At 36.7% G+C, this 11,691-nt stretch overlaps 1 protein-coding gene across 2 annotated transcripts; it reads left to right on the top strand.

Annotated features, from left to right (window-relative positions):
* The first annotated feature begins 5,326 nt into the window (after window positions 1-5,326).
* On the top strand, window positions 5,327-8,924 carry LOC127119264 (F-box protein At1g70590). Of its 2 annotated transcripts, none has more exons than XM_051049468.1 (4): window positions 5,327-5,916; window positions 6,270-6,403; window positions 6,581-6,763; window positions 8,461-8,924. In XM_051049468.1, exons 1-4 carry the CDS (start codon window positions 5,469-5,471, stop codon window positions 8,623-8,625), a joined length of 930 nt encoding a protein of 309 aa, XP_050905425.1. In that variant the 5' UTR covers window positions 5,327-5,468; the 3' UTR covers window positions 8,626-8,924. The 2 variants fall into 2 exon arrangements, with proteins under 2 accessions (XP_050905425.1, XP_050905424.1); XM_051049467.1 differs by having other exon boundaries at window positions 5,327-6,009.
* Window positions 8,925-11,691: the final 2,767 nt, after the last annotated feature.

The following is an 11,691-nucleotide window of genomic DNA, read 5'->3' as shown; positions in this document are numbered from 1 at the left end:
TTCTTCCACACCATCACTCTCACTACTTCTTCTACAATACTTCTTATACAATTTCATCTGCAACAACTTCTTGTAGTTTCATCTACACCAACCCCCCGACAAAATGTCTATCCTCACAATGGGCGAATCACATAGAGGAACGGTTGCAAACATCGCAACATATGTAAGTTTTTTCTTTTGTTAACTTTTTATCTTTCATCTTCACCAACCCCCTTTTATTTTAACATACCAACTTAGTCAAGTTTTTTGTTCTTTCTTTTATAGGATGTATCAAGGTTCCGAACTCGGGTCCACGAATATGTCCATATGGACCCGATGATTAAACCTTATGTTGAACTCGCCGATTTTGGTCATATAAGCAAGATTTTGTCTTGGTCCATAGATAACAAATTCATTCTAGCTTTATGCGATAGATGGAGACCAGAGACACACACATTTTGGTTCCCAACCGGTGAGTGTACCGTGGCGTTAGAAGACGTCTACATGCTTTTGGGACTACCCATTGAAGGTAAGGTTGTTAATGGTAAAACCAACTATGCGAATTCAATTTGCAATGATCTCTTGGAGACTGATTTGTTATATGATAACACAAGAGGTCAAGGTATACTACTCTCACGCCTTAAGTCGTACTATAATAGTTTGTACTTAGATGAGCATTCTACCGAAGATGCTCGAATAATAAAAACTAGGTGTTACATTATGTTGTTAATTGACTCGTTTTTATTTCCCGAAGGTAGTGGTTCTAGCATGCATATTATGTATTTACCTTTACTTAGACATGTAGATAGAATAGGAAGTTACAGTTTGGGATCTGCTTGTCTAGCCTATCTCTATAGCTCCTTGTGCAAAAACTCACACAAAGACACATCTACATTTTCTGGATGTGCTGTTTTGCTACAAGCATGGGGTTGATCAAGACTACCGTCCCTAGCACCCGTTAACAACAACCCTTTCACATTTCTGTATGCACAAAAGTAAGTTGTTTAAATTGATATATCTTTACTTACTTCTTTAAAGATTATTATCTCTAACTAATATTTTTTGACTTTTTCGTGTAGATGGTCTGCACGTGGTATGAGTTACAACAGATGTCCAAGACACTGTATTACTCAGTATCGCAACCTGTTGGATCACCTTCGACCGACAAACGTAAGGAAAATAACTTAATTATTTCGTTATATTTTGTTAACTTCTTCTACCTTGACTATAATCCAATCTTCTTTTACATTTTAGTTTATTTGGCGTCCATACCTTAATTTGGATCATGACCATCAAGTCAATGCTGAAGACGTGGCCGTATGGACTGCATGCACACCGATAATATGGTTCACAACTGTGGAGATGCACAACAATGATCGTGTGAAGCTGCAGTTCGGTATGCCCCAAAATATCCCAGATCCCCCAGCTAGCCTAGGAGAATGGCATATGCGCAAAGTTAACGACCAATGGAAATTCAATCCATGGAAAAGCTTCGCAAGATCGGAGTGTCGCAAATTGAAGCACCGTCATGACCATGTGTTAATTGACGCAGTCATGCCAACTGAAGAAAAACCAAGTCGTACTTATATGGCTTGGTACAGATCGGTTGATTTTCAGTTCATCGCTGAGGATATGTACTTGTACGACCCACGCCAGATGACTTACACACCTGACACCTCAACATCAAACCCCCAACAACAGTGTCAGACCAGATACACACAACCCCCTGTCCGTCAAACGTTCCGTTCAACCAACACACAAACATACAACCAAAACATTCCATACACCCAACCCCAATACCAAGAGCATACCCCATACCACCACCAACAAATTGACCATCAACTTGAGACTCAACATCGCTTCGCACCCACCCCATCACCCTACTAAAGTCGCCTAAGCCAGAACACCCAACGATCATTCAACACCAACCACCTTTCGTCCTACCGTAGCCAAGAAGCCCAAACCTCACAAAACCAAAACATCCAACAACCCTATCTCTACCAAACACCCCAACAACCTTTCCAACCTTTCCTCGACGCATCGTTCACACCCATGTCTCCCTTCAACCGTCCCGGTCGCCCATCAATGAGTCAACCACATCCCAACTTCTCTGGCATGGGTCATGAGCTCAGCTACGACGGTACACCATCGATGCATACTGAAGCTTATGCCGACTTGTCTGACTACCTCAACAGACCTTCTTTTGTAGTTGGTAGTGATGCTCCTGGCCCCTCAGATGCTCAAACATCGGTACCGAATCATCAACGTGGGTTAGGGCCACGGGTTAGGGTAGCTAGAGGATGTGGGACCGGAGGTCGGTTAGGTGATCCCGGTCATCACCATTAGGTTTCTTTGTGTAAACGGAAAATTTTATTAATATCAATTGGTCCTATATCAAATTTATCTATCATGTATACCATTTACCAAAAAAAACATTTTACACTGAGGCTCCAATTGAATTGACGCCTCCTCTTAAGTCTTACACAGGGGCGCCAATCCAATTGGCTAGGGCACCTGCCCTAACCAATCCAATTGACGCCTCCATTCAATTTTTAAGATGAGTCTCCAATTCAATTGGCGACTCCTCCTAAAAGTGAGGTAGTTTGAGATTTTTTTTAAAACCAGGGATATTTTGGGAATTTCCTTGAAAAAGTGGGTTATTTTTGTAAAAATTTCACTTAAATACAATTTTGGATCTCTGTTTAAGTTTTTTAATTTTTTGGTCCCCCTAATTCAATACCAAACTTTTTGGTTCCTGAATTTTATTTCCTTTAGAATTTTGTTGGTCCCACTCCACTTTTGTAACATCCCAAATAAAATGTGTCTAGAATCATACTACTCAGGATGTTATTTATGGTACTGAAACTTAATACAACAAAATACAAAGTGCATGATTACAAGGTTTTCGCACACTTAAATCATAGTATGCTTAAAATCCAACATAAAATACAAAAAAAAACACAACGAAACAAAATGAAGGAACTACGTCTTCATATTCCTGTATCAATATTGCTAATCATCCAAGCCATTACATGCTTATATGAAAAATCAACAACAAAAATGAGGTGAGATACTAATCTCGGCGGGTTTCCCTAACTTATATGTCCATTCGGCTCTATAGGGATACTAGTTCTAGCATTTCTATACTCTGGTAATTTTATACAAAATTGGGAATCGAAGCACAAGGCTTTATACACAAATGAGATTTAAATTCCTATTTAACTTTGGCAAGAGAACCAAGGAGCTACGAATTTTGGTTTAGTTCATTCGACTATACGAATAATAAATCAACTGCCTAAGGGTGGTGTCTCATTTTTGGGACCAAATGCCCTCAGAGAAATAACAAGTGATGTCTCACTTTTGGGATTCATACCCTCAAAGAAAATAACTTAAATGTTCCCTTCATCCTACCTCAGGACTTACTCTCATATGTTTCTAACTACCAATTATCCAAAACGCAAGAGTCGAATTCCACTTAAGAGATTATACGATCTTAGAAGCATGTCAGGTTTTCGGGAGTGTGCACTTTGTTTTCGTTCAACCTTTACCTTAGGTTTTCCTTTCATTTTACATTTCCTACTTACTAAGCATACTTGGAAAACATACGCATACATATTGTCTAATACCATTAGGTGGTTTGCGTTGCTTAGGCCATAACTTTAATAATCGAACTATTCGATACAAGACAGGTACATATGCATTCTTATAGCTTTGATAATTATGTATCACATGTCAATACCAGTGAGTATCCAAGTGTCTTCGTCACACTCTCATGACGACACAAGCACATTGTATATAACTTAATGTGAAGTGGAATTAAGCATCAACGAAACATGGATAATGATACAAAATGGGAGCTAGAGGTCTAACACGCCTGCCCGTGTCAGATGACATGACCCGTGTTGGGTGCAAGACCCCCCTAATACAAAAATCCTCAAAGAACACAGTTTGGCCATGTTATCTAATATGTCCCGTGTTTCTCCCAAAATTTTGGGGTTCAACCTCGTGTGACCTTTCACACATTTCCCCCCTCTTGAACCTATTTAAATTCCAAAATACAGCAAACCAATAACAAATATACATAATGGAAATACACATACGGTCTAGTTATCACCAATTCTGCATTCAAACATGTATCAAGATAAAACCTTATATCCCTAACATGTAATGTGGCACACTTAAGCACGGAAATAATAGTCAAATTAAAAGGGAAAACATGCTATAAAGTACTATCAAGCATCCTTATACGATAAAGCTTTAAACTGTTGAAATTGTAATTTCTTGTGTTGAAGCAGGTTGCTCGGAAGAAGCAATGTGTCGAAACACCTAGTTGTCGAAGTGTTGAAGAGTTAACCTCGACATGGATCTTTACTTAGGCCCAATTTTGTAGTGTTAGCAAAATTAAGTATTTTTGGCTTTGCTTGATGAGCAAGCAAACCCAACTCTATAAATAGGGAGTAACCCATGTCATTGTAATAAAACATAACACATACTTGCAATTCTAAAAGAATAAAAATCTCAGTTTGAGAGTAGAAAGTTACTCTCCAGAAATTTCTTTTTCTTATTCCCTATTCGAAAGCCTTAATCTCTCTTTCTTTTCCAATTCAATTTTGTTTCATTTCATTACTATTATGCACCGAAATCTTGCAACCAAAGTTGGTTGATTCACTCGACTGAAGAGTGAAGAACAAGAGGAGTAATCAATCAGAAAGATTGATTCTTGTTCATCAAGATTCGATTTAGAAATCTCCATAGATTTTGGTGAATTTCTTGAAGGGAAATTGGTGAATTTCCAATATTTGGTATCTAGAGCATTGATTGAGTGATTCGTAGAAAGTAAAATATGATGGTGATGAATCATCAGAACGAGCATTTTTCGGTGAGTCTCCCAATTTCGAAGAATCCGAATTATAAGAATTGATGCAAATAGATAAAGATTATCTTTAGCTATCAAGATCTTTAGAATCTTTATGCGCAATTTCGAAAAATACTCATTAATTTATGCGTAATCATAATTCTTATATCTTTATTAATTATCAAAATGATTGTGATCTCGATAAGAAGAAGACAAGAATGACATTACACCTCAGAAACAAATCAATGAAGTTGTCGTTGTTAAAGTTGATAGATTTTTATTTATGATAGATTTCATTGTGATGGATTTTGAAATATGCCTATTAGTCAAAAACTTAGTCAAAAACTTAACCCACTAGTTGATAGTAAGAAAAACTTAAAACACTAAATTGTGATATAGAAAAATCACACGTTCATTAATTAAGAATAGTTTGAAAGTGACTAATGAAAGTATAGTAGTTGAAAGCTATAACAATATCTGTTTTCTTTATTAATATCTAAAATGAAACCGTGTGTAAAATGAAAGGAAAAAGAATAACTTTGAGAATAGTATTACAGACACAGCATCCATCCATCTCAAAAGTCTCAACTGTTCCTTCAAGTCTTCAACCACTACACACTCACCACCACCACCGATGAAGAGCCACCAAACCTGGCCGTGTATCTCCTCTTCCTCTCGCTTCACCTCTCTCCCTCTCCCAAACCTAACCGCTTCCGAATTATCCGCCGCATATTCCTCCCGTTCCGTTCGTCTCTGTTCCCGTCCACCGCCGTCTAAACCTCCTCCATCCACCGCCGAAGAAACCGATTTCTCCTCCCTCCCGTACGACGTTCTGACGAGAATCGCAGCCTCCTTCGACCAGCCGAACCTCCAAGCGGCGTCGCTGGTATGTCGGTCATGGTGCGAGGCGTTACGGCCGTTAAGGGAGGCGATGGTGATGCTTATGTGGGGGAAACGGTTCAAGCACGGAAAGCGAGGGGTTTGTCGGAATACGGAGAAGGCACTTGATATGTTCACGAAAGCCGCTGCTCGTGGCTCCGCTCTTGCTATGGTGGATGCTGGTCTTATTTATTGGGAGAGAGGTGAGAAGATTAAGGCTCTTGATTTCTATCTCATGGCTGCTCATCTTGGAAATCCTTCTGCACAGTGTAATTTGGGGATTTCTTATCTTCAAGGTTTTCACTTCCACAAACTTTCATTTTTTGTAGCTAATTTTGCTCTTTTATATAAACTGAAAATAGAGAAGTTGTTGTAACAAGCTTTCACAGAAGTTTTCTTGTGCTATTATGAAACGATATATAGGACATGCTGTTACTTTTATATTGCTGTATGCATGTCATTTGTGAGTTTTGATAAGCTTAAGTGTATTCTTAGAATGGTAAATGAAATTTTGATGATAATTCATGTCTGACAAAGGTATACCTATGCTATGTAGTTGAACCTCCAAACACTGAGCAAGCTTTGAAATGGTTATATAAAGCTTCCAAAGGTGGGAATGTCCGAGCCCAATACCAGCTTGCGCTTTGTCTTCACCGAGATGGTGGAAGTAGAAGTAATATAAGAGAAGCTGTTGGTGCTCTATCTCTATTCATTTCCTCTACTACAAATTTTAATTACAAAAAATAAGGGAGGGATTGGGAAATCTGTTTGAGAATTGACGTATAATACTGCATAGATTTGGTTCTTTTATTATGGTTTAGTATTATATTCCTATTTTTGCTTTTAACAAGTTTTCCCTTGGAATAGGTTAAGTGGTATATGAAAGCTGCAGAAGGCGGGTATGTGCGTGCTATGTACAATACATCCTTATGCTACTCTTTAGGGGAAGGACTGACACGCAATCATCGAATAGCAAGAAAGTGGATGAAGCGGGCTGCCGATCGTGGTCATAGTAAAGCTCAATTTGAGCATGGACTTGCTCTTTATTCGGTTAGTATTTATCCCTTTTTGCTATACCTCATTAACTTTTCTTGCTTTATGAAAACTGGCCATCATGGCACCTTTTTAAATATATAATCTTGCCACACTTTGTTTTTTAAGCTTGTTTTGTTAATTAGAAACTGTAGTCAGTCGTTTGATACATTTTTTGTATGACTTTTCTCATCTATTTCGGTTCCACTCCATGATTATTGTTTACATTGAGCTCTCTGTTCCTGACCTCGGTTAAGCTAGTTTTCAATAGATATAGGTACACACACAGACTCATGCAAAATGTGATTTTAACTTGTATTGCTTATTTATTTTAGGTAATATTTCTTTTCGACATCTGTCGCTACATGTTTTGATGAGTTTCCTCATATTTGCTATTGGTTGAATTTATTCTAAGGAACTTATCTGGAATCAGTTTATATTATTGGAATAGCTCTCAGCAATAACTAAAAGTTATGGTAAATTGGCAATGATTATTAACTAAAATATTCTAATTGGGCCTGTTCATGGTTTGATTCCGGGAGAAAACTGAACTGAATTGAACCGAACTGAACTGACACAACAGTTCAGAAAAAGCGAACCAAACTGTTACGGTAAATTGGCAATGACTATTAACTACTAAAATGTTCTAATTAGACCTGTTCATGGTTTGGATCGGGGGAAAACTGAACCGAATTGAACCAAACTACCACAACAGTTCAGAAAATCGAACCAAACCGTTAAATATTTGTCCTGAACCAAACCAAATTGTCATAACAGTTTGGTGAGCCGGTTCTGTATTTTCTACCTAAACCAAACCAAAACCATATCAGAACAGAAGAATGAGGTCACCTACTGAAGAATGAGATCACAACGTACCTCATTTCTTCTTTTTAGATCTATCATTTCATTCCCAAAAAAGAATTCACAACTGCTTTCCTTTTAATTGTTTCTTCTATTCTATTTTTAAAACAGTTTTCTGCATATTCTTCAAATCTGCCTCCGCTAGAGCTCAATTTAGATATAATTATTAAAGAAGAAAGTTTTGCAGTTGATTAATTGTGAAAGAAAAGAAGGATAGATCTAAAAGGAGAAAATTTAGACAGTTTCCTTAACAATTATATTTGGTGCATGATTATCATTTCCTTTTGTTATGATTTTATTCCAAAATCCACACGCAAAACATCCAATTGAAACCACAAATAGTTACATAAAGTAAGAAACGAGGTAGATCTAAAAACTAAGAAAAATATCCGTTCTAAAAAGAAGAAATGAGGTAGTAGTGAACAAAGAACAAAGTCACAAACCCACCTCACAAGACTAGACTTCTACGGTAAATTAATAAAATACAAACCAGATCCAAACTAAAATGAGACCATGAACTGAAGATAGTGAGCTGAAGATGGTGGACTCAATTTTAGGGTTCGTGAGATTTTAGGACTCCTTGTGTAATGAGATTGGATTTGAAAATGAACTTGAAATTAAGTTGTGTTTGGACAGTTCGGTTATTTAGGTTTAGTTCCGGTCGGCTAACTGTTTGTAAATCACAGTTTTGGTTCTTGAACCCAAAGAAATGGTTTGGTTCATTTAAGTGCAATTCAGTTCACAGTTATTGTCGGTTTTCCAGTGTTTTTGAACAACCCTAGTTCTAAATATTCACTATTCAATGTTAGATTATAATGTCTTTCTAAATGAGCTATTAAATCATATCTGTACAGGATGGAGACATGATAAAGGCTTTGGTGTACTTGGAACTTGCTAGCCGTGCTGGTGAAAAGGGTGCTTCCCATGTCAAGAATGTAATTGTTCACCGCCTTTCTGCTGTTTCACAAAATCATGCCATGCATCTAGCTAATAGTTGGCGAGCTTTGCCATCAAATTGAGCTAAATCTTGTATTATTTATGAGCAAGAAGTAACATTACTTTGGCCATGCATCATACGAGTGAAGTCGAGAAAAATTTCCTAAAACAGAAGGACAAGGAAAGTTGGAGTTGACCAAACAACTATCTATGTATACTGTTCCTGATTGTAGCGGTCTTCCCGGCATCTAATGTCTTAACTTATAATTTGTGCTCTGTTTAACAAAAACAAATCATAGTGTACCTCTAGATATGTTTCCTTTAAAAAAGGTTAGATGAATGTTTTATAAGCTGAATTGTTGACGAATTATTCTTCAGATCACCTTAAAAGTGTGCAGAGTAGAATATAACCATCAATCTGTCCCTGGTGTAGCGCTTAAGTATAGCTTGGTTCATGGTTGAGGTAGAGATGTGAATATGCTATAAGTTTTAGATTTCTGTTCTGCAACTATTTTATTCATCTGTGATGAATAGTGTTCTTTAGTATTGAGAGTTACTCATTCATAATATTGTTTTAAGATATGAATGAACAAAGATTGTAATAAACCCATAAAGAACAGTGAAATCCTTAATTTTTTTTTATGTTCAGCAAAGATGTGGCTTGGGGCAAGGGTATGGTTGTTTAAGTGCTATCCTCTCCAAAATCTCATTCTCCACCCAGTTCCCTTGTCTCCTCCAGCACTTGTACTCCTGAATCTTCAAATTCTTCATTGCAACAATAGTAGATGTATGCAATGCTTCTACTTTTGTTACATATGTAGTGTATGCAAATATTTGTAACTCCGAGCGTACAAACAATGCAATAACATAATATTTTCACAATTCTAACAAATTGGCATCAGATTGCGATTGGGAAAATGATTCAGCAACATGAGTAGTGAAAGTGTGATTGCTTTGGCAAACAGTTGCCATCACCTGAGGCACTTCACTTAGTCCTTTATCTAGTCAGGCGATTTGCGACTCTTCCCCTCCTCTTCACACATGCTCTCAAGTTTTACCATTAATTTATAATACAATTTATAAGAATGATGTGTATTGTCCCTCAATTTATATTACAATTCATAATGTTGTATTTTTTTTTATGTATCATATATTCAGCATTGAATACAATCTATTTATTTTTATTCTTAAAATATGAGTTATCCATTACTAATTATGTGAAATAATTTTGGTTTACATTTCTGAATTTTTAATTATGCATTATATATTTATCAACTATATCAGTTATGTCCATTGAGTATGTGAGCTGTTTTTTACATTGCCAAATATGTGACAATATGCTAAATCATTTTTTCCCTCTATTTAACTCGTGCATTAAAAATTAATTAGAGTTCAAAGAATTTTTCTCAACTCATTAATGTATTGAAATAGAGAAAAAATCTTTTTGAATTAACTTTAAGATTTAGAAATAAAAAAACCATTTTATAATAAATGATTGATAAATGAAAAAATCTAGAAAAAGATGTTAAAGACAATAAAAACTATGAACAATTCAAAAAATGTTGATGACTTCATATTTGTTAGAATTAATTCATTTTTAAAAATTTGTAGATAAAATTTATTAGATGGTACTTTAGTATTTTCATTAAGTTTCATTTGTATTTAAGCAAGTGACCAGTGTGAACAAATAGTATCATTATTTCTTTTTGAAATATGTGTAATGTAGCAGAGTAGTGTGTGTGCGTTTCCTGTAACCGTTTTAGAGTAGTGAAAGTTAGTTATTATTCTCTCTTCTCTCTCTTATTTCTATTGTTCATCTTTATCACCTTGTGCACCAACAATTGGTATCAGAACTCCGGTTCAAATCTACATGGAAACACCACGTGAAACACGAGTGAAACGGTGAGCCGTTGTGTAATTTATTTCTGTTCGAAGAATTTTTGTTGAATTTCTGATCAGAATCGTAACAGAATCACATATCTTGATTCTGAGGGATTGGAAAGCATTGTGTTTAGGTGAGATCTGCGTGTATTGCACAAGGTTGAAGATGAACGAAAACGGTAATCTGAGTATCAAGCTTCCAATGTTCGATGGCAAGAATTGGAATCATTGGATGATTCAGATGCGTGTGTTGTTAGGCGCTCAAGATGTTCTTGATCTCGTCAACGACGATTACACTGCACTTCTAGAAAATGAAAATATGCGCAGAGAAATGCTCAGCGTGATCTGAGGAAGAAGGATCAGAAGGCGTTGTTCTACATCCATCAGTGTGTGGATGTGAACGTGTTTGAGAAAATCGCTGATTCGACGACGCCAAAAGCTACGTGGGACACACTGGTGTGGTGCTACGGAGGTGATGCATCAGTGAAGAAGGTGAAACATCAGTCTCTACATAAGTAATATGAGAATCTTAGTATGAAGAAATGAGAAGGTACCTGACTACATCTCCAGAGTGATTCTGATCACAAATGAGATGAAGTCGTGTGGAGAAACTTTCTCTGAAGAAAGTATCTTGAGAAGGTACTTAGATCTCTTACTCCTCAGTTTGATTACATCATTGTAGCAATTGGACATTCTAAGGATTTGAGCACCATTAGAATAGAAGAGATGCAAAGCAGTCTAGAGGCGCAAGAGTTACATCTAACTGAAAGAGCCTCTGAGAGAGAGGTACAACAGGCTCTAAAAGTTTCTTTTGTCAAGAAAGACCAGAAGCAGTCTTGGTCAAAAGTCAAGAAAAGACATGGTAGGTCTCAGAAGTCAGAAACCTCAACTTCTGGGAGTCATAAGGGAAAGGAGAAGTATGACAAGAGAAAAGTTCAATGTTACTATTGTAAGAAGTTTTGCCACTTCGCTGCAGATTGTTGGTCAAACAAGGAGAGAAAATCAGAAGAAGCGAATATATCCAAAAGTTTTGATGATGAACATATGTTATTAATGGCTTCAGATTCTGATAATGCATCTCTAAAAGACTGGTGGTATATGGACACTGGTTGTTCAAACCATCTTACTGGAAATAAGAAATGGCTGGTTGATTTTGACTCTAGGAAGAGGACCAAGATCAGATGTGCTAATGATAAGTATCTGAATGCTGAAGGAATGGGGAATGTTAGAGTGATTCTGAATAATGGCAAATTTGCATTAATTCAGAA

Source organism: Lathyrus oleraceus, chromosome 2 (genome assembly GCF_024323335.1).
Source record: "Lathyrus oleraceus cultivar Zhongwan6 chromosome 2, CAAS_Psat_ZW6_1.0, whole genome shotgun sequence".
Classification (NCBI taxonomy): domain Eukaryota; kingdom Viridiplantae; phylum Streptophyta; class Magnoliopsida; order Fabales; family Fabaceae; genus Lathyrus; species Lathyrus oleraceus.
This window is presented reverse-complemented; position numbering and strand designations above follow the sequence as displayed.